Consider the following 26,867-nt stretch of genomic DNA (forward strand, 5'->3'; position numbering starts at 1 on the left):
AGCAATGCACAGACATTGACAATGTTGCTAGTGCTTCTCCATGGTGATATGGTACACATACAAGAGATTGCATGTGCAGCTTATTGAAGTTCCTAGCGTGAGCTTACAACAACATCACTTGCATTTATCCTAACCTGGGAAAAGCTGGAAATTTTACATGTCCTGAGCCCACACTCAAGTCTTGTAGTTTACACTGTGCTGTTGGAATCTCTTTCTCTCTTGGGATTCTGTAATGTACCTATAACACTGAGCAGGGTTGGCCTTGAGATGTTGTTGGACTTCAGCTCCCATTATCCTTGACTGTTTAGCCATGCTGGCTGGGGCTGATGGGAGCTGGAGTTGAACAACATCTGGAGAGCCAAAGGCCCCACCCCTGATATATAGAGTATTAACTCTGAAAGACAGTGTCCACAATCCAACATAGAATTAGGATCACAAATCATTTGTTTTTGGTGTTGGGCTGTGGTTGTTTGGAAGATAGAACCAGACAGCATCTGCTTTGCATCTCCCTGATATTTAAAGTTAAAAAGATTTCAGGGCGCAAGAGTAAAGAATACTAGAACAGACAGTCTAACACTATTACTTGGTCTAAGGCAGTACTTCTTATTTTATCACCTATAGTAGAAAGACTATCGATTGGAAATTTCTACTGCGCCCTCCCTTTTAAAAAGAAATATGGAGACAAGCTAAGGAATGAAAAGTCAGAAATCTCCTCCCCCTTATCATAAATAGAGAGCTAGAAAACAAAACTCTGAATTTCCCTTGCAAGAGTGCTTTTATGTAAAGGAAATCTAATTAAGGCTGAAAAGGATTACTAAATGTTCCTGACTCTTTTCTTCCTGGAGTCTAAACTGTGAAAATCTCTGCGCAGAAGTGCCCGGGGGGGACGGCTGGGGCACCACTCTGTACTCAAAGGCAGCCCAAGAAGTGAAGTGAACTTCACATAGCCTAAGCCTCACTCCGCCTCCTAATTTCGGAGATGACAGATGTTGCCTCAAGGCATGTTATTTTAAACACTTCTGTGGCTTCTATATCTTCACAAGTTTGATAGATGAAATCAGATGTTGCAAACTAGCTAAAAATAAATCAGTTACTGAAGAAGCCCTAGGCCTGTCATATGTGTGGGTCTAGTTTCAGTATTCAGTGTATCCCATTTCTTAAGATTCCCTTGGTACACTTCTCAGATCCACACATTATCCTCACCACGAAAGGAAATGTCCGTTCCAGGGCTGGATTAACCATTAGGCTAAATAAGCTGCACATCAGGTCCCCAATGTTTTCCCTGCAATTAAGTAAGTGCACTTCTATCTAAACAGTGTAAACTGATACAGTTCTCAATGCCAAGTTCCTTTAAAATCCTCCGTACTCAGAGCATAGTGGCTACTCTCTTCTCATAGAGAAAAGCATAGAGTATTTTTCCATGGTTTGTATGAATTTTTAAAAGTGACAGTCCTGCACGGCGTAAACAGCAGATTGACCATATATGATGAAGGGTGGTATACAAATTGCAATCATCATCACCATCTGCCCTGGAAGACCTGATGCAGAGGGCTTTCTGAATCCTACCCCCCTCACGGTCCCCCACCCCAGGAAAAAAAATGCAGTTGGGTGGAGATTTTGAATGAGAAAAAAATAACAGAGGGGGGGAAAGCATTGAGAAACCACTCATCTCCCTCGCAGGTCTTCTGATATAGATTGCAGGTGTCACAGCTGCATTTTGTAAACATAAAACCACCAACTGCTCAGAGAAAAATGACAGGCAACGCAGCATTGTGGGTCAGCTGGCCAGTGGCGTAGCGTGGGTTGTCAGCACCCGGGGCAAGGCAAGTAATTTGCGCCCCCTAACCCGTGGATTTGCGTCCCCTAACCTGTGGATTTGTGCCCCCTAACCCTAACCCCCAGATGTTGCGCCCGGTGCGGCCGGCCCCCCCTGCACCCCCCACGCTACGCCACTGCAGCTGGCCGCAACATACCCTGGTATTCCCTGCAAGCAAACCTAAGAAGAACCATCAATCTTAGCATTTATGATTGTGATGCAAGCTGAAAAGTATGTGTCACCACCACCTGGTCCAATCGTCAGAGAAGGAATCCCTTAAAGTCAAATAACCTTTTCTGGGGAGAAGCACAGTGTAAATTTTAAGTTTCCCAAGAACATTCATACACCTTTCCTCTCACACACATCCATATGGACATGTATCATGTATTATGTATATAAACCAGCATACGTAGGCTCCTGTGCATGCAGACATCACAGATGCATGCACGCTTTAGGAGAAGCAGAGCCCTGTGCATCATCACCTCCAACTTCTATGAACACCAACTTTCTTTAGACGCGAAGGGGAAAGCATCTACGAAGGGACAGACACGACTGGGAACAGAACAGCCTTCCTTCTTTCACATGTGTTTCCCATTCCTTGTGAAACTTCCTCGGGTAGGCGCTGTGTCTGCTTCACAGGGCAGAGGGAGGCAAGGCTGGGATTAGAGTAAAAGCAGATGAAGAAATCAGACAAATCTGTGTCTACAGAGGTGCAAGGCGAAAAGGAATGTGTGCCTATGTCTGTTGAAATAAATGGGCATAGCTACACTTATAAGGCATGCCTACTCAGAAGTAAGATGCACTGAGTTTCGGTTATAACCACACCATATGTTTACAGTACATTTATACCACCTTTGGTTCCCCATCCCCTCAAAAAAGTGCTTTACCCATCAGAGAGGTGCAATTCCAAGCACTCTTAACAAAACAGCACCTCCCTGAATTCCTTGTGGTAAGTCATAACTGTTTGAAGTGGTATAATAATGCTTTAAATGTATGGTGTGGCTGTGATGTCAGTGGGAATTGCTCTCAAGTAAGCACTTACAGGATTGAAGAGTTACCCTTCCGTTGGATTTAGGCCAAAGGGGAAGGGGAGTGATTGTGTGTGTGTCTAAGTTGATTCCATTTCCCTCTACGGGGAAAGGGATAGGTGACAAATTACCACTATGAGGGGTTAGTCTATGGCAGTTTGTGAGCTATCCTTTACTAATGTTAATAGTAATAATAATAATAATAATAATAATAATAATAATAATAATAATAAGCTGGTCTGACTGGGTTGCCCCAGCCACTTCGGGCAACGTAATAAAACCTCAAACATTAAAGAACAATAATAACGTTCAGAGACACCCATTTGAAGACTCATTTAAAGATGCAAGAGACATTTGATTCAGTCCACATTGAAAGCCAAATCTATCAATTCCACACTTTTCAAGAACAATATGATAGCCATCCTTCAAAATGTGCGCTTATCCAATTTTTGCAATGCAATTCTCCAACCAAACGTTGGATAATGCAATAAATGCATACATTAGGAGACAATGTGTATAAAAATAAATATACTACTAAAACTATTGTACAAAAATGCATTGTATTAGGAGAAATTGCTTGCAAAAATATGTACATGAGTCAAAACTGCAGACAAAAATGTGCTTATTAGGAGAAAGTTGCACTAAAATGCTGAAGAATCTTTATTAGGATTTTTTTTTAATGCAAATTGCTGCAGAAATGTGGATAAGTGATTGTAAGGTTGGAAAAATGAGAACTGAGAGAACTGAAATGGACAATCCTTCCATTCCTACCCCAATTATTGATAGCATCTAATTAAATCCAAGGCTCCTGTGTTCTGGCACAGGATGTGCCTGGGGAGACCAGAAGGTATTTTCAAGGATGGAAGACCTTGAGCAGCAGGAACAAGGGGGTCCCTTAGCAATCCTGTGCCAGCCCCACCTCACCCCACAAAAGCATCTGTTGAAGGGTAACAGAGCAAAATGAGATGGGCAAAAGACCTGGAAGGAACTTGCAATATTGCCATGGCAACAGGAACACCGTCTGTTGCTCCAGAAGTCTCAGATCCACACAAGTGGCTGAAGGCTCTCTACAGGCCTGAGTGGTGTGTGGTGATCTCTTTAAAGGGAAGGACAAGACAGCTGAGCCCATTCAAGTCATAGCTGTGGGGCCAGGGGTGGAGATGAAGGTCTCTGGGTGTTGTCAGCCCCCTTCCCTCCACATTTAGGCTGCTGGGGCCCTCTCTGACACATGGTATTGGGGAAACATGGAATCTAAAATGGCAGGGGATTTGTCCCTCATTTGCCCCTCTTGCTTCTCCTGATCTGTTCCCTAAACTTCTGTCTACACCTTTTCTTAGATGGTGAACGGGTGTCTCGCAACCCTGGCTGCATTCTTTGTGGATTGCCTACCCCATAAATGACACTCCAGCAAGTAAATTACCATAAAATAGCATTTTACAAGCACTGTAAAAGGGGTTGATTACTTGCTCAATCAAGGAATTCATTGTCAATAAACATCCTCTTCAGGGCTTTCTATTGTGTGCCAGCGCAGTCTGCGAGCTGAAGCCAATCACGCGCATTCATTTTTCCAACAATTTTCTTAGAATAAAGGTCATCTCACATCCAGGGGGATTTATTAGCCTCCTACCAAGGGAGGGGGAGGGGGGAAGATCCCTAAGAAATATTCCACTGATATCTTCTAGGTTTGTGGAGGGGAAGAAGGAGGGTGTGCATTTCATCCGTGTGTCTGGGCCCCCACCCTGTGAGTGAGGGCTGTTGCCAGCAATGCAGCTGAATGGCCGGATCCAGATTTGGCTGACTGATGCAGCCTTGCCTGCAGCATCAGCATCTGAAAGGCAGAGGAAGGTCTATCTGGCACAACGCAAGCAAATGACGGCAATAAACAAGTAGAATAAAATAGCACACCTTCCATTACTTCCTGACTCAACAACACTACGGGGCAGAAGCAGTTGCCAGGACACCATCTTTGGATGGCTCAGAAGCTCTTCCTTCCATAGCTGCCATATGATGCAAGCATGTGCAATGCTTTTTGGGAGCACAGCCCTGCTCTGGGGGCTTGGTGCCCAAGCTAATGCTTTCTGTTGCTCTTGGAGTGCAAGCTTTTATCCAGATGTGCATGGAGGAGATATATAGCGGGAGGAGGGAGAGATCAGGGGGATTTTTGGAAGCCCTTTTTTGTGCTATTTGAATTTTAATACGCTTCTCCCCCCCAGGCTGTAGATGGCTGATTGACCCCAGGACCCCAAAAGGAACGAAACGCTCAGAATTAATTAAAAAAAACCTGAATTGGAATTTACTAGGGCTGTAGCTCTGGCTTCTGTCTTGGATACTGATACCCGGCAGATGCTGGTAGGTGGGAAAGGATTGTTCAATCGAATCTAGGGAAGCCACAAATTCTCCTACGCCAAGAGATCACATTATGTCCCCTGCCTCCTTTTATGGTTATTGCAGAAAACTGGATCTGCACAATATGTCAAGGATAGAACCACTATCCTGCCTTGCCTTGAATTAATCCCTGTATGGAGCAGGGAAGTGCTTGTATAGATCAAGGTTGACAAAGCAGCCCCTTTCCCTCGGTGAGTATGTGTGGGCACATGTGTGAAAAGAAGGATGTACGCAATGCTTGCCCCCTCTTCCAGCATACTAAGGAACCCCATAAGCTATAGATCGGATTCAGTTCACCTCGGATTAGAATGCAGCTCATTCTGAAATGGAGGAGAGAGCACCAGTTTGACATTAACAGGCTATACTAGGCAGACAACACAGCAATAACATCTCCCTCTTGGGTGGGGTAGTGCCATTTTGGCATTTTAAGCAATGGCACTCAGATTCATACATCAGAAAGAGAGGGAATGATGCTGGAGACTTAAAAAGAGTAAATGAGAAGGTAAAGTTACCTGAAATTTGGCAGAAATCCTTATATCCGGTGTGTTAAGTCCTTAAGAACATAGGGAGAGCTATGCTGGATCAGTTGAAAGACCCATGTTCTCTAGCATTATGTTCCTACCGGGATCACCCAGATGTCCAAGAGAAGCCCACATGCAGGATACAAGTGCAACAGCCCTCTCCTGCTCATGTGTCCCCAGTGAAATTCATTCTGTTAATTTGGGTCCTGTTCTCCAACTTAAGATCAAATTGAATCCTGATTCCATCTTCAGGGGCGTTGGCTACTCCTCCCCATTTGGTGTCATCCGCAAATTTGATGAGCATCCTCTCAATACCTTCATCCATAAAGATGTTGAAGAACAACAGGCCCAGGAGCAGCATGACCTACCTCACAAGATAATAGCAAGCATAAATGGTGAGCTGGAAAGAATCCACTGCTATTCCTAGCACCGAGAGTCAGTGTGTTGTAACCGTTAGAGTGTTGGACTACCACCTGGGAGACAAGGGTTCAAATTTCCACTCAGCCATGCTGCTCACTGGGTGACCTTGGACCCGTCACTGTCTCTTGGCCTAACCCTACCTCAGCGGGTTGTTGTGAGGCTAAAATGGGAAGGGGAGGACCATATACACCACCTTGAGCTCCTTGGAAAGAAAGATGGTGTATAAATGCAATAAATAAATAAAAATCTGCCAACCTGGTACCTTTCATATGCTTTGGATTACAACTCCCACCAGGCCCAGTCAGCACAGCTATCCAAAACATCGGGGGGGGGGGGGAGATACCAGCTTGGCAAATGCTGTGGCGACAACAATGAAGTGCTTCTTCCATTTCTTCCATTTCTTCCATCCCTGAGCTTGGGCCATCTTGGGGAAAAGTTCCTTTCTGTTCCTCTCCCTCCTTTCTGCTACGTCCACATGGTAACCGGCCTTCCCCCCTCAACACCCCCCCCCCCGCAACTTCCTCCGTTTCGGCTCTCTTCATCCACACCCACTATTTAACTGTTTAGGTATATAAAAATAAGCGCGCTTGCACATACACACACACCACTAGACAGTGGCTTTTTATGAAGAAGTGTAATTTGGAAACACTCGCCTTTGAGGTCAGAAAGTAATTGCAGCATTGGGCTTGTATGATCCAAGGCAGAAATTATCCCCAGGCAACCATTAAAACAAGGGAGGATAGCAGACGACATGGAAGGACAAGGGAAAATCAACCCAAGACAAGGGATATCGCAGGGCAGCTTAACAGACCCTTAAATCTCACTACCAGCACCATGTGAGCCTCCTGCACAACGCTCAGGGAACTACCCGTAACTAAGCTAGCACTCAGGGAACCGTTTCTGTTGGCCTCCATTTATGCTGTGGTCTGACCTCACTTACCTTCATTCCCCCACTAGACATTTCCTGTTGCCTTTTTAAAAAATTCTTTAAGTTGTTTCAATCCGTTTCTGATACAGTTTGATGCTGCATTTTAATATCCATGTTGTGTTTAAATTGTTGTAACCTTAGGGTGAAAGGCTGCTAATAAATTGTAATAATATTATACATGACACTGAGTTTCCATTACAATTAATCAGAATTTTCTAGGAGATGAAATGAAAGATACCAGTAATAGTACAGTAGTAATACAAATATTCTAGGTGAGTGTGTACACACCCACACCCACACCCTTTTCTCAAATTATTTCAAGGTGGGGTGCATAGTTTTTGTCCTCTCCACAGTGCATCCTCACAACAACCATGTGAGGTAGGCCAGGCTAAGAGATAGTTATGGGTCTAAGGTCACCTAGTGAGTTTCATGGTTGAGTTGGAGGATTTGAACCCTGGTCTCTGCCCCTGAGCTACAGCCATGGTTTGTGTGTGTGTGTTTTCTATTTTATTGTATATACTGCCGTGTTCAATTGTATGAATTGGTGCTATATAAATGTTTTTATAAACAAACAAATACTATGAAGTTAAAATACATCTCATGCACTACTGAGCTACGTATATTTCACAAAAGCCTTATGATTCTTTGCCACCACTACTGTGAAAGCCTAACAGACTAAGAACCTAAAGAGAAGCAGTGTGGTATAGTGGATAGAGCAAGGATAGCCAACATGGATATTTGACCATAACTCTCATCCACTCCACAGTGGTCAGGGTTGATGTAAGCTGCAATCCAAGAGCGTCTGGAGGGCACCACCTTGGCTATTCCTGGGTTAGAGTGTTGGACCAGGGCTAGGGAGTTCTGGGTTCAAATCTCCACTCAGCCACAAAGCTGACCAGATGACCCTTTCTCAGCCTAACCTACCTTATCATAGTTGTTGTGAGGATCAAGTGGGAGTGGGAGGGGAGAGCACCACGGCTGCTGTTTTGATCTTCTGAAAGTATGGATTATAAATGAAATAAATAAAACCACCCTATAAGTGGGAACGAGTAACCTTTCTGTTTCTGCAGGCTGGTGTGTCATCGTTGGTTTACTTACTGTATGCAGGATAGATGTGGATCACAGTGCAGGATTAGGCAGGATGGAGGTCTCCCAGAAACATCACAGAGATTAAAAAATGCAGAAGTCTTGATGCAACCATTTATTCTCTGTGCTTTGTTTCCAGATCCAAAGTAACAGGTTTTACTTTGAAAAAAAAAATTTAAGCAGAAATGGTTGTGCATTTAGGGTGTGTGGGGGTGTATGGGTCTGTGTGTATTCTTCCTTCTACCCATTCCATCTCCAGGCTTTCATTCATTGTGGTATTTCTCCTTATCTAAACACTATTTTGCACATGAAAGGAAATTATTTTCAGTCTCACACCAGTATTTGTTACAAGGGCCTTTGCTCTGCGGCCTTCAATTTTGAATAATCTAGGAGGAGACAGGTTTTAATTTCCTCCCTTTGTGGCATCCCTGGGTCAACCCTTCCCAAAGCCAATGCCACTGGTTCACCAGGAGGGGCATTTTGCCTCCCACTCCCTTTTGAAACCCTCCTTAAAAAGTCATTCAGAGCCCTCAACCACAAGTGAGCAATTTAGGTTACAGTCACTGCGGGTCAACTCTTTTGGCCTTTTGCAACCGCTTTTCATCTCCAGACCTTGGGATTTTCATATTTATTTTATTTCTTACTAGAAATATCAAAAACCCAAAACCACAATAACCGTTTGGGGAGCTCTTCGCAAAATAAAGATGCAAGTCTGATCAGGGATTACACTTGGCTAAGTACATCCGTTTGCCATATGAACATAGGCAGAGCTCTTCTGGATCAAAACCAAGTCCCACATAGTCCAGCATACTCCTTTCCATGGAGGACCAAACAGGGAAGCTCATGATCAAGACAGTTGTATACCTGCACAGTGCAAAGTGAACCATGCCTACTCAGAACTAAGTCCTATTGAATCCAATGGGACTTATTCCCAAAAGTGCAGCTGCATTGATTCCATGCAGTACTTCACAGGCAGTGGTAGACTACTGGTGTTATAATTATTCAGTACCGTACTGGATTTTATTTCAACAGGCATTTTAATTGGCATTTGATTTTAAGAACGTAAGAGGAGCCTGTTGGATCAGGCCAATTGCATCCTGTTCACAGTGGCCAACTTGTTGCCTGTGGGAAGCAGAATTTGAGTGCAAGAGCAATCTCTCTTCCTGTGGTTTCCAGCAACTGATTTTACAGTTTTGCCTCTCTTTTTTTCTACTGTATCTCTGTAAATTGCTTAGAGACTATTGTAGTTAAGCTGTATATAAATTGCTTTAATAAATAGTTAAAAATTTAAAATATAATAATATAAACATACTGTCATCCCATCACACATACGTTAATAATAAATATTATCTGTGCAATTATGAACTTGCTGCACTGATATATATCCAGTTTAGCATTCCTTGCCTTTCTGGGGCATTGCATTCTGAGATAGCTAAGACATTCCTATCTCTGCACTGGACTAAGCTTAGGAGTAGAATATAAACATGTACAGTTATCTTTCTGCCAGTCCTCAGTCCTGATCAACACACTCTTTAACCAAGGTTCTGAAATTATGAGGTGGTCTTTCTAAAAAGCTAAGCTGCATAGCTCTCGTATCAGGACCACTGATCTGTGCAAAGCAGGCATAGGGTCCACAAATCCACATGTATCGATCACTTAACACACTTGGGGAGGGGAAAACAGAGGGGAACATCGTGACAAGGTTCAAAGCTGCCACATCAACGGTACATGCCTGGAGGAGAAAAATTGCTCTGATGGATGGAATTTCCAACCAAGCGCTTCAGCTGGAACATCTCCTGGCTGTTAAAGTTTGTTTAAAGTAGGCAAGTCATAAACTGCAGAGATTGCTAACACGCTCTCTCCCAGCAGCTATTCTCTGCTGCCATGAATCTTTGAAAAGGGCCTCCAGGGTACTGTCATGTTTCTGACCTCAAAAAAATAAAAAAAGGTCATAATGTTTTATTCCTTACGATATCTTTGCTTTGTGAAGACCTGGTATCAATAACTACTATTATTCACTTGGGAGAAATTGAGAACAGGGTAAACCTTTTCTTCCTTTCCTGTAGGCTTGATCCACTCTATCCATCCCAGCACGCGCAAAATGTTCTCTCTGATCCTCTGCTGTCTCTGACCGTGTGTGTGATTGACACACACTGACTTTGGCTGTGCCAATGTTTCACTTTGGCCACACCCACAATAGGCACATGTCCTACAGAAGTGCTGGCTTTAGGGCCACATCTGCAAGTATAGTTAAAGCTTCCTTACAGTGTCCCCCCCCCCTCAAAATAATATAGGATATTTTACATGATCTGCTGTCAGCAAGTGTTCAAGGTCTGAGCTATCATACGCTTAACCTTGCTTCGTTCTTTTAAGCCAGATATCAAAAGGCAAGGCGTTCCAAACTGTAGGTGCTGCCATGCTAAAAGACTGATTTCTTTTTAACGAAGGATGGGAAAGATTTGTGGATTAAAAATATTGTAAACAACTAAGTTAACTAGCAGGATTAATGCAAAACAAGCAGCTGAATATATTTATTAAGGAAAATATAGGGAACAATTAATAAATGGAATTAAGTGGCAGATGCAGTACTGAAAATTAAAACATAAGAAACCACAGAAGGAGGGGAAAGGAAGTGAAATTATGCATTTTTTATTGGAAAATGAAATTAATTTGTGCGATTGTAATTTTTTTAAAACCTGAAAAGTAAAATATTTTTAAAAGGGGGGGGGAGATTGATTTCTTACAAGTGCAGAACAGATATTATTGCAGAACAGGTATTCTGTAGCACGTGTAACAGTGCCGGTTCCACAAAGCTAGGCAGTCAATATGGGGCAATGCAATCTCACAGATAAATAGTCCTAAATTGTTAAGGGCTTTATTTACTAATAGTAATACCTTGCTACACCTGGTAGAAAACTGGAAACCAGTGTAGATTTCCAAGCACAGGTGTTATATGCTGACAATACCTCACTCCTGCCAGCAACCATGCTGCAGAATTCTTCACTAATTGCAGCTTCTGGAACAAGCGTTGGGGAAGTCTCACATAGTGTGCATTGCAGTAATCCAGTCCTGACGTAACCACAATGCTTAGCATGCATTCTTACATGGGAACCATGCAAAAACTTCCACTTGCGCCTAGCAACAACACAGCAAGCTAATTCAACACGATCAACTTGCTACCTCAAAACAGCATTTGCTACGGTTTTATGTAAGGCACCTAGCACCAACCTCACAGCGGCACTTTATAACTGCTCCTTACAAACAAACAAACAAAAGTCCGATCCAATATGAAACTACCTCAATTTGCTTTGATTTAGAAAACATAGCTTGAACTCCAGTGCGTAGCAATGGGTTTTGGTTCAGCAAAGCGAGTCCTGCGACCTGATTGGCTAGATGGATTTCTAGAGGGAGCAGATGCTTGCCAAAGCCGACCAAAAGGGACAATGATGAGGGCTTGCTGTAATAGTGACATTTCAAGTATGCCTGTAAAACCAGTTGCCATGGAGATGCCTATTAGAGCCTGAACTGAGCTGCACCTCCTCTCAAGTTGTGAATCAGGTTTCATGCTATTTTTTTTTTTAAAAAACCACACACACAGCCCTAACAAGCAATACGAAAGAGGAAAGGCCATGCTACAAATCCCATTGCACACCCCACTGCTGAGTGAGTCATATACACTTCAAGCTATTAACCAGCCCACCTGACGTCAAAACTCTGCATCAGAGGAAAGACCAAATGGAAATGTCAACATATCTGAATGGCAAGGCCAGGAGGTAAAAAAAACCTTTTTCTCGGCTCCCTTCTGTGAAGTGAGGAAAGAATATTAAAATTCAGCCAGTGCATTACACAGAGATGAAAATCTGATTAAACCGTCCTACCCCTGTTACCCCTAAGCAGATGTCTTAAAGGCAGAAATTGAGCCCGTGTCATTCGGGCTCCCCCAAATGTAAGGAGGAAGACACCAGTGTGTGTGGATTGGGGGTGGGGGAGAGGAACGATGAAAAAACAGAACAAAAAACACATAAGCTAAATAACATCAGAGGTGAATAAAAAAGAAAGAAAGAAAGAAAGAAAGAAAGAACATCAGAAATGGAGAGTTCATTAGGCCCAATGCATTTGGAGTGAACAACGTTCTTTGTGAGGCGCAATTTGGAGGTTTCTTCGACTGCTTCAGATGTGGCAGCAGAAATCAAAATCCTGAGAATCATAGCCTGGAGCTTTCACAGAGCTAAACTAAACATGATAGTGGCAGATCCACAGGTTGGAAGCACAGTTGCATAGAACAAGGGTGGGTGGGAACCAGTGGCCCTTGGGATGCTTTAGGCCTCAATTCCCATCAGCTCCAGTCAGCATGGCCAACAGACAATGGATGGTGGGAGCTGGAGTACAGTATTTGGAGGACCACAGTTTCTTCACCCCTAGCATAGAAAGAGGGTCTGGGTGCACCCCTCCCTTTTAGCTCTGAGGTGGTGGTGCGTAATGTGTGTATAGGAGTGCTCTGCCCATATAGGAAGAGTAAGTGAGGATGAAAAAGGGAAAAGAGAGAGCATTCTTTATTATTGAAAGCACCGTAATTCTCCCAAAGCCCTCCCCTCCCCAGAACAACTTTAACAAAGTGATCCTATGAAATCTCTCTTTAACACTTCACCCCCTTATCACAGAGTAAGCATAAGCTTTGTTCTGATGAGTTGTGGCGGCTCTGGCATGCTGCCGCAGACATTACATTTGGGGGTTTCTGTTTGAAAGATGATTTTCTAATGAGGGTTTCCTCCACTTCGTCTCTGTTTTCCCCAAGTTAAAGTCTGTAATTACCTACCATGGGGTGAGGCTGCCAGGGACTAAAACAATGTTATTTGAACTGGGAGGAGGATGATGAAACATGACTGGGTTGCTGCTTTTTATTTATGCTGTGGAGGCGTTCAACCTCTTTTTACAAATTTACTCCCTGAAGAGCTGATAGAGATATTTTTATCAGGCCATCTAAGGACAGCTATGAAAGAATACAATCTGCTTAGAGCAGCACACAACTTCTCTGTTCATGTGCAAAGTTTAGCCTGTGTAGATGCCATCATTTCCCTCCATAGAAAAGTTCTTTGTCAAGGACTGGAGTCCTCCATCACATCATTTCAGCACCAGGATTCCTTGGGGAAGATCACTATAGATTTATTGGCTTAAAATGGTGCTTTGGGGGTTTTGTGGCAGGAATGGGCAGTCTGTGACCCTCCAGTTGTTGTCAGACTCCCCATCAGTGCCAGCCGTCATAAACAATGTTTAGGAGGATGAAGAGAATTGTAGGTTGGATAAACACCACACATTTAAAACACATTAGTTTCCCCAAATAATCTCATCACCCTTTCATTGGTGACATATGAAAGGTCTGCCATTCCTGTCTTCATCAGCACTTCCTTCCGTGCAAAGGCCAGGTTGAAAATCCTACCTGTTCCCTCTGGGAGAGTGGAGATACTAATTCTCCATCACTATATGGTCTTTTAAAAAAGAGACATGATAGAACTATGTAATATTTGGTAGAGGGAATCAGATGCTGAATAAGGACAACTGAGATCATAGAAAGAATGGCTTGTATCCAACAAAGTGATCCCATACGCACAAGGACTTCCAGTAGCACAATGGAGCGTCTCCATTCCTCTCCTCTCCCTGCATGCCTTGTGCTGCCCCCCATCTGCTTTGGAGGGTTAGGGGACCCCTAGAACAGATTTGGGGGAAAGAGAGGGAGGGGAAGTTCTGCTGCACAAGCAAAAGTCCTTGCATGAGCAAGGCAACTTTGCTGAATCATACAACTCATGCTAGAATCTAACAAGAGGCTACATTAAGAAGCACCCAAAAATTCTATTTAAAGAGATACACAACTTTTGGTGATTTTGGGGGTGGGGCTATTAGTTCCAACATCTGGCATGCAGCTGGAAAGACTATCTTATGCATAGCCTGGCTACCTTCCTCATCCTAGAGTGTTGTTTTCGGAGGGCGGGGCAGGCGGAGCTTTTGATTGTAGTTAGTAACATGCTGGTATGTTTCTTTGTAGCATCCTTTTGGAATTAAAACATCATGACAATTAAAAAAAAATCAAACTATATTAACATTTTTCAAAAAGCCAGACCATTAATTTAACTGGAAACCTGAAAGTACCTTCTGTTGCTGAGTTCCAACTTGGACCCAACATGTACAAGAAATTATGCCTCTGGTTTGGTTCCAATTTACACAAGCTTTCTGGGTCTTTTCTCCATTTTTTGTCACAGTTCAGTTCCCTGGCCCAAAGCAAGCATGAAAAATCCTGGGCTCAAAATATATTTTGTTCCTAAGGACCACAGAAAAGTTAAAAATTACTTTATGAAATGTTTTTTAGTTCTTTTAAAAAAGGCACACACTAAATACAAATACATATAGGCTGCACTCCTATACACACTTAGCAGAGAGTGAGTTCCATCGAATTCACTTGGGACTTGCTTCTGGATAGACATGTATAGGATTAGTTTCTGAAGACTGAAAATTTTTGTATGGGATGGGTGGGGGAGTAGATGTCTTATGAACACAGCTGCGAAAGGAAAAGCTCACAATTTGAAGGGATGGCCAACAGAAAATATGAAGCAAGTCATGCTGAGTTTTACATTTAAAACAAGAAAATGATAATTCAGATATCTTTCCTTTTAGGGTGCGGTCTTCTCGTTCAGTCTGTCTGCTGAAGGGCTTGTCGTGGGTGCCAAAATCTCAGCTTATTCTACCATCCCAGTGCAATGGAGACTTTGGAGTCAAGGTGAGGGGGAGATACCCAAAATGGAAGCTGCAAGGCTGGGTCTCCTGGTACCAACTGGGTCTTGTGGTTTAGGACGGAAAGAAAGAAATATGCCTCATCTCACTGTGGCTGAGTGGTTAGTTAGGGAGCTGTGCTGTTGAGTTTGCACTGTGGACAAAAACCCTCTCCTTGCCAATGCCATTATTCATTTTCCCCCAGGCATGCAAAGGTAAGTGAGGGCATTCACCCATAGTAAGGCTCAAACTTCCATTGCCTGTTTCACATCCTTGTGGAGTGAGCCACTGGATGCTGCTGTTAATATCATTGATCCTGACCCCTCCCCTTCAGCTGCTAATCATATGGGTGTTCCCCTCACTGGGTGAGAAACCCTTGTCTTGATCCCTTCTCCCAGGACAGCTGCCTGCAGGCATCCAGCCCAGAGAACCATTCCTTCTTCCCCTTTGTGTGTTGAAATCTAAAACTGTACTTGTGAGGGAATTAAAGCCCCTGCCTGCAGGGATGCTTGAGTGACTGAAGATGCTGAGGTGTCATTTTGCATGTGTGTTGATGCAGGGATGTATCCATGTTGACCCAAGTTCATTGACACTTTCCATGTGTGAGCTAATATTGTAGGCATTGTTGCCAGTAGAGTAGGTGATTGGTGCCTACTGGTAGGGTGTCAAGACATGCTGGGGGTGTATCTGTCATCTTCAATCCATAATTTTTGTACTTTCCTCCTCCCATCATGGGCTGAGCACATATACAGAATATAGTAGGGAGGAGATGCCCATCTAGCTGGTGGATAGGATTCCTCTGCTGGTCTCTGCTGCTCTGATCTGGAGTGATATCAAAGACCAAAACAGATAGAAACTTTACATAGACTCCCGGCTTGTGATTTCCCTTTTGTTTCTGGCATAGCCTGAGGTTGCTCATTAAGCCACAGCATTGATGGGACGCATCTACAGACAGAGCTGTAATTTATATTTTTCTTTCCTCGCTCTCTTGTTCCCCACAAGCTAGCTTAGAGGCCTGAGCAGCGGAGAAACAAAAAAGGATTTACATGTTCTCCCTTGCACATGCATGCCTCTGCTGCAAACACACAGTCCACACAGAGTGCTCTTTGCACTTGAACCACAATCCAATCATTAGTTCAGATTAAAAATGCAAACTGAAACAGTGGTACCTCGGGTTACAGGCGCTTCAGGTTACAGACTCCACTAACCCAGAAATAGTACCTCGGGTTAAGAATTTTGCTTCAGGATGAGAACAGAAATTGCGTGGCGGTAGCAAGAGGCCCCATTAGCTAAAGTGGTACCTCAGGTTAAGAATGGACCTCCAGAACCAATTAAGTTCTTAACCCGAGCTTCCACTGTATATATAATTTGCAATGCAAAAATAACTAAGTGAACTCCCTAGCTTTTAAGAGTTCCTCTACTAGTGATAGCAGGCTTGTGTCACCTTAAAGACTAATTTATTATGGCATAAGCTTTCGTGCGATGCCTCATTTCACTGCTCTTTTGGCTCTCTTGGGGCTTCCTGGGTATGGTAACAGGTGTTTTTTTATAACTGGCAAATGTACAGAACGAACAAGGAAGCAGGAAATAGAAAGCAGTTGAATCCGGCTCCAACTAAGGGATTTTTTTTTTTAACTGGCATTTGGAAGACAATAATAAGCATGCAGTCTTCTTGTATGTGGAATGTCTGAGGATAACACTCTGGCATGAGGCCCCCAGAATGTGGCCCCCAGCCTAGAAAAGGTTCCCCTCCTGTGGTCTACTGACTGGCAAGATCTTTACAGGATTTCAGACAGGTTTTTTTCCTTAGCCCTCCTTGAAGATGTTGGGGCTCAAAGCCGGAACCTTCCGCATTCAAAGTATTGCTCTGCTACTGACGTTACAGACCTTGCCCAGTGCCTCAGCCTTCGTCACACATAGGCTAACTACAAGACTGTGGTCCATGCTGTACACTGATTGACTCCCTTGCAATGAAATGAAAACCCTTACAGCAGGCAAGGCTACTTTACTGTGTTACAGATAGCTGAGCTTTTCCCGAAAGATTATTCTAAGAGGTTTTCTAGATGTCTATCTGAAAGAGGATGAGATTGGCCAAGGATCTATAATCCCATTTATATGAAGCCCTATAATCTCCCTGAAAGTCTAAAATTGCACTTGAATCTTTAATTACAGAGTGATTAGATGGACTACAGGAAACAGGCCCACCTGCCTTGACAGAGTAACTGGCTGCATGAAGGGAATCAACAGACAAATTTCCTTGCTTGCTTTCAACTTACAAATCAATATCTTCTCTATCTCTTCTCACTAAGCATACCCGGATGACTACTAATATCAGGGTGAAGACTAGGTCAGAAGAGCAGGCTTGCCAAAGAAATCACATGTGTTTTCATGACCCTACCTGAATTTCTCAGAATACATTTTTCTGAGAAAACAGATGAGATTTTTCTTTCTCAACCCCCTCTGCAGAAAAAGGCCACCTTGTAGAATTTTTCCCAACATTTCTTTTGTGGCAGCTGCCATTCCAACCCCACAACCCCAATCTCCCAGAATGATGCTAGGTCTCGGGCATTATGGAAGACACAGAAATAGTGCTCAGGCTGCCAGTGCATTTGCTGCTGTTGCCACTTGAAGAGGCAGGTCTCCCCACTAAAGAAGAGAGAAAGAAGCTGCATTTCTGCTAATGGTGAACCTTAACACTGAAAACAACCCTAGGACCATTCCTCCTCCTTAACCAGGAGAAATGCAGTGAAATGGTCCTCCCAGTTTCTCTGACCACAAACAGGGTAGATAATTTCAAAAGGCCATTTCCGCACAGCAGTATCATAAGCTGGCTCTTTATTGAAAATTTGCTCTCTTTAATTAAGTTATCTGACTTCTGAGAGTCATCTTTTTAAATAATGATAGTCAAGAATATTTTGTGAATTCAGCAGTTAATACAATTTTCTTTGAGATATGCGGAAATTGATGGGAGATACTACGCCTCAGGAAATGGTGTAATTCAATTGAAGACTTTCTTCTTTCTGTGTCACCAATATACTAAATATTCTGGAAGATTGATCTCTTAGGAGAGAGCTGGAGCATGCATTACACTGGCCATGGGCAGCTCATCCTGTTTTGCCACTTGAGGCAAAATGAGAACATGCCCCTCACTTCTGCCACTGGTGGAATGCCCCCCACTGGTCAAAACCCAGCAAGAGAGGGGCATTCCGCAGGGTATGGAAGAAGGGCGGTAACACCATGCACCGAAACACCTCCCTCTCTCTGAAATTCAACAAAAGGGAGGCATTCCACCAGTGACAGAAGCAATGAGGCAGGCAGGGTTCTGTCTCTTGAACTTCCACTGCCTGAGTCGGCTGCCTGGCCTTGCCTCATGGGGGTACCAGTTCTGGCTATGGTGGAACCAGAGATAAACATCTGTGATCCGTTTCATACAATCAGACTTATCACTCAATAGCAACATTGGCTATTTCAAGCATGAAACTGTCCCAGAGACTGCCCTATAAAAAAACCATGTGTCTCAATGGGACAATCTCCTACATCCATTTGCTGGGCTTCTTGGCTCCCCAAAGAAGAAACTGTCTGCCTCTGGATGATGACAATGGGAAGAGCTGGGAAGTGTGTGCCTCAAACAGCTGTTTGCAAAACTCAGGAAAATCTCAAAAATCAGCAAAATTGCTGTGCAATCAACACTGCAGCTATGACTGGGCTGCTTCATAGCTGATTGTGTTTCCACGGGATATTTGATGGGATCCATCCCTTGTGCCTTTTTGGGACCATTTTGAATTCTGAGAGTGCTGTGGGCACAAATCACAAAATGGCTGCCATGGGGGTGAGGGCTTCCATGGAGGGCATGGGAGAAAGTCACGGTGAAGCTTTTGCCAAGTAGGAAAGGCTTAACCTGTTGAATTCCTGCTTGCCATGCAACTGCTTAAGGCACACAAGACGTGTTCCCCTGTCCCAAGCCAACTCTAAACCAAAGCTTAGGCTGCCATTCTGTACCCACTTTCCTGGGGGTAAGCCCCATTAAACACGAAGGCTTACTTCTGGGTAGACATATATAACACTGTACTGAGTACAGTGTAAATTCTGAGCGCGTGCCCGGTCTTTAGCTCCTGCACACCCAGAGTCCTGCTTGGGCCCCTTTGCAAAGGGCAGAGAGAGCGGGGGGAGGTCCCCAGCTCAACCCCAGAGCAGACAATGCAGACAAATGGTCTGACTCAGTCTAAGCAAGGGAGCTCTAGATGAGGGGAAAAGTCAATTCGGCTACGAAGCGCGCTGGAAGCTGGCATCTTCCCCGGAGGGAGAGCAGCCGCTAGCCAAGGGTCAGCCCGCACCGTCGATGCTGCCATGACGATCTCTCCCGCCTGTTGCTGCCCAGAAGCGGCTGCTCGTCCCTTACGCTACTTACGGTACCGCGCCTCCCGAAGCGGAGCGCTGCCGTGCGACTCGCTCTGAGCGACCGGCCCCGAACTCCTCCCTCGAGCTCCCATTGGGCAGGGGCGGCAGTGGGCGCGACTTCGGGTTGCGTCGGGGACGGAGGCTCCTGCCTTGCCTGGGCCGGGCGTTCAATATTCATGAGGGAGGGAGGGGGCGTGTCCAGGGAGGCCGGGCAGAGGCGGATGAGCCTGGGGATGGTGCGCGGAGTGTGGCTGTGACAGCTGGGCAGGGATCCCGGAGGAGGCGAAGGCGCCCCTCCTTCCGTCCCCACAGGAGGCTGCCTCAGCCCTTGCACGATCCTTCCCTCCCTCCGGGCGCACCCCGCTCCCTCTCTTAGCCCGGATCCTGCACATCTTCCTCCTCTCCCTCCCACCCCCCTCCCAGAGTGGCCCCCATCAGCCCCACCCCTCTGAGCCCCATTGTCTTTCCCCTCCCCACTCGCTCGCCCCCCCCCGGGAAAAAGGAGCCCCCCCCCCCGTACCCTGCTTCCCTCTTTCCCTCCCCATGGATTACAGGCTCCCCTCGAGGGAAGACGTAGGCATGGCCCTTCTCTGCCCAGCGCCTTGGGATCTGCCGCTCAGGGTTGCTGCTCTGGAGTGAACCGCCGGGCGATCCTTAAAGGAAGGTCCCGCAGCGCTGGAGGGGAAGGAAGCGGCTTCCCTGCTCCCCACACCCGACGGCTCCCCCGGCTCGGCTCGCCTCCGCTACCATGGACAGTATCCTAGAGCCCTTCCCTTCGGAGCGCCTCTTCCCCGGAGGAGCCTCCAGCTTCTTGGATCTGGGCGATTTAAACGAAGCGGATTTTCTCAGCAATGTGGTAAGAGCGGAGCGGCGGCTGGACGGCGTTTGAGGTTGCTGGGTGCGGGCCAGAGAGAAAGAGAGAGAGAGAGAGAGAGACGGGGGGTTGGTGGTTGTAGGTTTGTAAAGCGGCTTTCCTTGCCCGAAGGTCTGAGGGCCTCTCGGTGGTCTCTTCTGGACCCTGGGGTGAAGGGAAGGGTTCGTAGGTGAGCAGGAGGAGGTAGGCTGGGGGCAAGTCGACAGGAGCCTTAGCTGTGTCCCGGGATGCCCCTGGCTTGCCTGCAGCCGGCTACCCCTTGTTGTGAACTACTACCGCGATTTTAATATGCCAGTCCGGATATGATCAGCAACACGTGTCACATGCACATTCACACGAGCGTTTCGTCCCCTGTAAATGTAAGCAGCTGTTCCACCCCTTTCCTTGCCGGCACGGTTCAAAAAGCGCCCGTTGATTCGCGAAGGCGTGATGCACATCACTTGGTTTCGCAACGCTTGGTGACTAGCAAAGGGTCTCTATTAAAATGCAGTGTCTGGCATAAGATGGAAACGTTACCTCTGGTCTTTGATTTGTGATGTCTGTTTCGTGCACTTGATGCAACAGCGAGGGACCCCTGGCCCTCCAGGTGTCGTTGGATCCCCACTCCCATCATCCCTGACCATTGGCTGTGTGGCTGGTGGGAGATGGAGTCCAACCACATCTGAAGGGACAGGAGTGGTCTTCAGGAGATAGTCATGCATGGGTGAAGCAGCCCCAGGACTGCTTCAAAACATGCCAGCTGCGAGGTGAACGTGGATGGAACTTGTGATCTGAGTGCAAAATTTCACCTCACCATGCATCAAATGGTTGTTGTGAATCTATTCTTAGATGAACTATCTATGGTAATGGAACGTCTTAGAGTTGATTTCCATTTTTTAAAAAATTCTATTGTAGGACTACTATGTTCATTTGCTTAACAGTGGGGTTCCATGTGATCTTAAAGTTGTGAATAGGTGAATATATTCAGTAAAGTGTCCCCAAAACCTTAAATCAGGTAAAAAATCAGGCCAGAACCTTAACACCAGAGGCTAATGTCTGTGGTGTTGAGGCAAATTTTACCTCTGAGGGGCCAGAATGTATTCAGGAAATCTGTGATGAGAATTCTCTCTAGCAATGAGCATGGGAGAGAGCTCCAATCAGCATCAGCATCGGTAGTGGTGGTGGGGGTTTAAAGCCTCCCCTTTGTACTGTTTATCCTGTCTAAATCCAAAGTCCCACCTGAGCTGTTATTAGACTTCCTGAGGAATCTGTGGTGGATTTCCTGCTTCTGTCTATGCTTATGTATGCACTGGCAATCCAAATCGGCATGTTACTATAACAACAGTGAAGGGTAATAATGTGGCGGGGGTATTGGTTTGTTTTTGTTTCATTATGTATTTTGTGTTCTCATTTTGTATCTTTATGCTGTGAACCATCTTGTGATTTTTGGATGAAGGGCGGTAATAAATAATAAAAAATAATAATTATTTCAGGTTAATCACTCTAGAATAAAGGAATATGACTCTAGAATAAAGGAATATTACCTTCTGAAAGCTTCATCTTGGCTAAGCCCATCTTAACTGTAGTCTGAAGAGTTTCTCCAGAAGTATGGGGGGGTGTCTTATATATTTGGTGGGTGGGAACCCAAGAAAAAATCTCACACATGAATACAGAAACCCTTATGGGGCCTCAGCAAAGCGTCTGATATTGAATATATACAACACAAGGCCTTTGAACCTTTGGGTGAAACTTGTTTCCTCGACTGGAAACTGAAATAGCATCCTGTTGTAGACTGGGGCATGCAGTGTCCCATAGGTTATATACCGGGGCCACCTTTCCGTAATGTCAAATTTTATTTTAGAAATCTTTTTCACTCTCTGAAGCTTTGTTCCTGCCCTGGGTGTCTTATATCCTAAGATCACCAGTGTTGAAGCAATGATTGTTCAGCATCAACTTTGTTGGACTGGTCATGTTGTGCAGATGCCTGATGATTGTATTTCAAAGCAACTATTCCGAACTTAAAAATGAAAAGCGTAGATCTAATCTAAAGGCAAATCTAAAAAAACATAGTATAAACACTGACAACTGGGAAACACTGGCCTGCGAGCGCTCCATTTGGAGAACAGCCTTTACCAAAGGTGTCATGGGCTTTGAAGACACTCGAACTCAGGACGCAAGGGAGAAACGTGCTAAGAGGAAGGCACACTTGGCAAATCTACACCATGATCAACTCCTGCCTGGAAACCAATGTCCCCACTGTGGAAGGACGTGTGGATCCAGAACTGGCCTCCACAGTCACTTATGGACTCATTGTTAAAACCGTGTTTATGGAAGACTCGGCTATGAGTGATCGCCAAAGAAGATATCCTACTCCATAAGCAAGAGATTCAGGGAGGAGCTGTCACTCAATGCACATGACCTGCATGCAAAAAGTTCCAAGGTTCTGTCCTTGGCATTTCCAGTTACCAAAAAGGACATGGTAGTAGATAATGTGAGAATTGCTGCCAGTCAGCGGGGGCAATACTGGGCTGGGTGAACAAATAGTTTGACCTGATATAAGGCCACTTTCCATGTCCTTGTGTGGTGAGAGATGCCACAATTTTGTTTTCCACTATTGATAATTATCTACATTGCCCTGGTGTGTAGGGCAATGGTATCTAGCATATGGTATCTAGCTTAATAGAAACTTGAAGCAAATGGTTTCTCCCCTCTTGCCCAGTGGGGTTGTACTGACAAACCATGTATCAATGACTACTACAGTAGATAATTGTATTAGATCTACTTATGTTTGCTGCCTTAACAAAATTGCACAAAATTGCTAATTTTCTTTAGCTTTCTGTGTTTTATCTGTGTTTGTTTTAATTTTTTGGAAGCCACATTGAGTCCTGGTTTTGGGGAAAGGTAGGGTATAAATAAATAAATAAAATAAAATAAAATAATAATAATTTTCTCCCTCCTCTGGTATAACTAGCCCATATAATATAGTTATTTGTCTGTTTCCATCAAATGTTACACTCATAAATTAGATAGGCCCTTCATAGTGGGCACATATTACTGATCTGTTTCACAGGAATGTTTGTAAGAATGCCTTTCAAATTATACACTCTGTTTACATATTCACACATTTCCTTCTTTATTCTCAAAGGTGCTGAAAGGATATAGCAGTAATTAAAATAAATGAGGCTGTATTCAAGATTAGCAGTCCATGTTAAAAAAAACAGTATTAGAATATATATTTAAAAATTATGAGTTAAAAGTGTGTGTATTTTACTCAGTGGGAAAATAGTAGCTTTGGGAAAGTGGCATCTGGTGGGTACAAGGAATTAACTCCCTCATGTAGTGACAGCTACATGACCAGGCCCGCAAAATTTGCATTTACTGTTTTAAAAAACACACAAAATCCAATTCTGGATCTTCCATTGCTTTGACCAGCTCCTCCCTCAATCTGGAGCCTATGGGTTGCCCTTTTATGAATGCAAGAGAAGTTGTGAGAGAAAAATTTGGTTTGTCAGCAATGTTGCAAATATTTCTTAACATTTTTGCTGGCTATGTATACCATGTTGTTTTTCTGGTTGATTTAAATTACAGTTCCTTTTTGGATGGTGACTGCAAAACTGGCCTGATGAAAATGTATGATTATTTCTTTCTCATGATCAGTGAGTCAGTTTCTAATTATCAATATTTATATGCAGTTGGGTTCCCAACACATATTTTTAACTCTTGCCATCCAGGGTATGTGTGTTGCACGCACTGTATGCATATACACATGCACAAATAGGCAACTCCCTATTTGTGTGTGATCAGCATGCACACAACTGCTGGTGTGCGCACCGTTTTCAGCATCTCAGGGCAGGCCTATGTGCACACAGGCGGAGGAAGAGGAGTGCGGGGGGAGCTCACTGCCCCCAGCAGCGCGATCCCGGTGGGGGGCCATTGCGGTTGCCTCCCCACCACACTGGGTGCCATGCCCCTGCAGGCAGCGTGCCACACCCCCAGGACGCGCGCCAGCCCCAGCCCCGCCTGCTCTCCGCCCCCCGGTGCTGGAGCATGAAGCTTCGCCACTGTATGTGCGTCCTACTTATGTGCAGTGCCTCAAATCATAACCCCCACATAAATGGGGAGTTGCCTGTACATGTGCATTTAGAGGCCAAATCTGCTGCAGTCTGAAGCAGTGTCAGGGTGGAAATTGGCAAAAATGTCCGGGAAAATCCAGACGTATGGCAACCAACATCAATTTTTCTTGAGAAAAAGCTCAACAACTTTAGTGTCCAGGATTTTTACTTTTAGAAATATGGCAACCCTATGTTCATTAGATTTTGGGTGTTCATTAGTATCTGTATTTTAATTAAGGTTGAGGCAGAGTAGTATTAAAGGTAAAGGTACCCCTGCCCGTACGGGCCAGTCTTGCCAGACTCTAGGGTTGTGCGCTCATCTCACTCTATAGGCCGGGAGCCAGCGCTGTCCGCAGACACTTCCGGTCACGTGGCCAGCGTGATAAGCTGCATCTGGCGAGCCAGCGCAGCACACGGAACACCGTTTATCTTCCCGCTGGTAAGCGGTCCCTATTTATCTACTTGCACCTGGGGGTGCTTTCGAACTGCTAGGTTGGCAGGCGCTGGGACCGAACAACGGGAGCGCACCCCGCCGCGGGGATTCGAACCGCCGACCATACGATCGGCAAGTCCTAGGCGCTGAGGTTTTAGCCACAGCGCCACCCGCGTCCCACTAATATTATCTGAGGCCTAATTGTCATGCGGTGGCGCTGTGGGTAAAACCTCAGCACCTAGGACTTGCCGATCACATGGTCGGCGGTTCGAATCCCCGCGGCGGGGTGCGCTCCCGTCGTTCGGTCCCAGCGCCTGCCAACCTAGCAGTTCGAAAGCACCTCCGGGTGCAAGTAGATAAATAGGGACCGCTTACCAGCGGGAAGGTAAACGGCGTTCCGTGTGCTGCGCTGGCTCGCCAGATGCAGCTTGTCACGCTGGCCACGTGACCCGGAAGTGTCTGCGGACAGCGCTGGCTCCCGGCCTATAGAGTGAGATGAGCGCACAACCCTAGAGTCTGGCAAGACTGGCCCAAAACGGGCAGGGGTACCTTTACCTTTAATTGTCATGTAGTTGTCCTTTTAAAAAGGAAGTAGGGTTGGAATTTACCATCTAAAATGACATGTTTAGGCTGTAACTTATACCTACTTACCCAGGAGTCAGCCCCACTGAACTCAACAGCACTCTGACTATATATTTATGGGATTGTCCTGTTAATAAGTCTGAAAACATTAAGTCATTGGTTAACTTAATTGGCTTCATTATGAACTAAAAACAGAGCTCCAGTCAACACCATCACTACCACCAGTTGTAGGTATACTATTATTGTTCCAATAGTATTTAACATTTCATTAGCACAAGCAGCATGGTACATCATAAAACACTGGAATAACACAATACCAGCCTAGAGGGATTAAAGCCTATATTTGAAAGTCAGGGATGGAGGGCACTTATATTGGATTGACTAGAGCAAAATTATGATGGGGTTGGTTTAGCCAGTCTGAAACCAGCTAGGGGCACATGGCCTGGGGGATGTAATCAGCTTCTCTGCAATCTGTTTCTTTTCCAGTCTTTTAATAGGACAGGTTTATGAGTGACATATAGACCATATATGACTGCTGAATAATGCAGGAGTAATGGGAATTGGACCGCCAGCAGGATCGTCTGGGCCCAGTGTGTTATTTGTATCCATGCCTCTTTCTGGTGGTAACAATCATTGGTTTCGCGACAACCCCTCTTGTCTGTGAGAGTTGGATGTCCGTAACTGGTTTATCTATTATCCTCTTTGTTTGTGGTCATGGCTGGGAAATGAGGGTCCCCAACATGGCTCTTCAGCCAAGCCCTCTTGGCCCTTCCAATGTTTTGCTTTTGAAAATGGAAGCTCTTTTGTTGTTGGTTGGTTGGGGAGGTCTGAGGTAACATGACTCCCCCCCTCCCCCCAGTGTTTATTTCACATGCATTTAAAATGCCTGAAGTGGGCTACTGTGTGGAAAACTGGGGGTGGGGGCAGGGGAAGAATGGAATGGAGTATTGTGGGAAAGGGCATGGCTGGAAACTTAAACAGTACTCGACGTCACAACATTTTGCCGCAGGGCTCACTTGTTTCTTAATTTTATCAGGTCTTTAAGTACATCCTAGCAGACCCTTCTAGCTTGGCACACGGCTTCCTGTTTTGACCTTGGAAACCTGTGCTTGGGTTTCAAACTTGAAAGGAGTCTTCAAAAGTAAGGTTAATCTTCCATGCTATGTTTACTTACAGATTGCAGTGAACTTTCTCATCATATTATTGTACTTGCTGCTTTAACCTTTCTATTGTCAGCTGTAGACTTTGTTGAATCTTGCCAGAATGCTCCTATTCATTCGTTGTTTTCATTAATGCCACGACTAAGACGGCACCTCTCACATGTTGCTTCAGACACAGTCACCTTTTGTGCTTTATTTTGGTTTCTTAACCGGTGGTTACTAGTCCTTTCATTGCTTTTATGCCCCTGTCGTGGTGAGCCATGGAATTTATCTCTTTCTGAATTTTTAAACCCACAATGAACCAACCTGCTTTGTCTTTTGGGACAGTGAATGGCAATGCATTAATATTAACCAAGAAGTTTTTTTAAAGTTTCCAGAATTGT

General features: G+C 44.9%; 1 protein-coding gene and 2 long non-coding RNA genes across 4 annotated transcripts in view; 2 read left to right on the top strand and 1 right to left on the bottom strand.

Moving 5' to 3' along the window:
- Positions 1-3,907: 3,907 nt before the first annotated feature.
- On the top strand, positions 3,908-16,189 carry LOC310757813. Its single transcript, XR_014545487.1, has 5 exons — positions 3,908-4,010; positions 5,058-5,193; positions 5,296-5,420; positions 5,974-6,145; positions 14,851-16,189. It is a non-coding gene; the product is annotated as an uncharacterized lncRNA (long non-coding RNA).
- Positions 10,820-14,852, bottom strand: LOC310757776. The gene is made up of 2 exons (XR_014545466.1): positions 14,329-14,852; positions 10,820-14,228 (listed from the first exon to the last, which is right to left on the bottom strand). It is a non-coding gene; the product is annotated as an uncharacterized lncRNA (long non-coding RNA).
- Positions 16,190-19,539: 3,350 nt separating the features above from the next.
- The window catches only part of CREB3L1 (cAMP responsive element binding protein 3 like 1), an 80,118-nt gene continuing 72,790 nt past the window's right edge, over positions 19,540-26,867 (top strand). The window contains exon 1 of one of the 2 annotated variants that reach the window (XR_014545058.1): positions 19,540-20,200. Coding sequence is in view for 1 of the 2 variants with exons in the window: in XM_083602543.1 (XP_083458669.1) it covers positions 20,093-20,200 (108 nt within the window). In the remaining variant the exon portion in view is untranslated. The remainder of the gene's footprint in view (positions 20,201-26,867) is intronic. The other variant, XM_083602543.1, reaches the window with a different exon arrangement.

This window comes from Podarcis filfolensis (assembly GCF_964270895.1).
Source record: "Podarcis filfolensis genome assembly, chromosome: 1".
Classification (NCBI taxonomy): Eukaryota; Metazoa; Chordata; class Lepidosauria; order Squamata; family Lacertidae; genus Podarcis; species Podarcis filfolensis.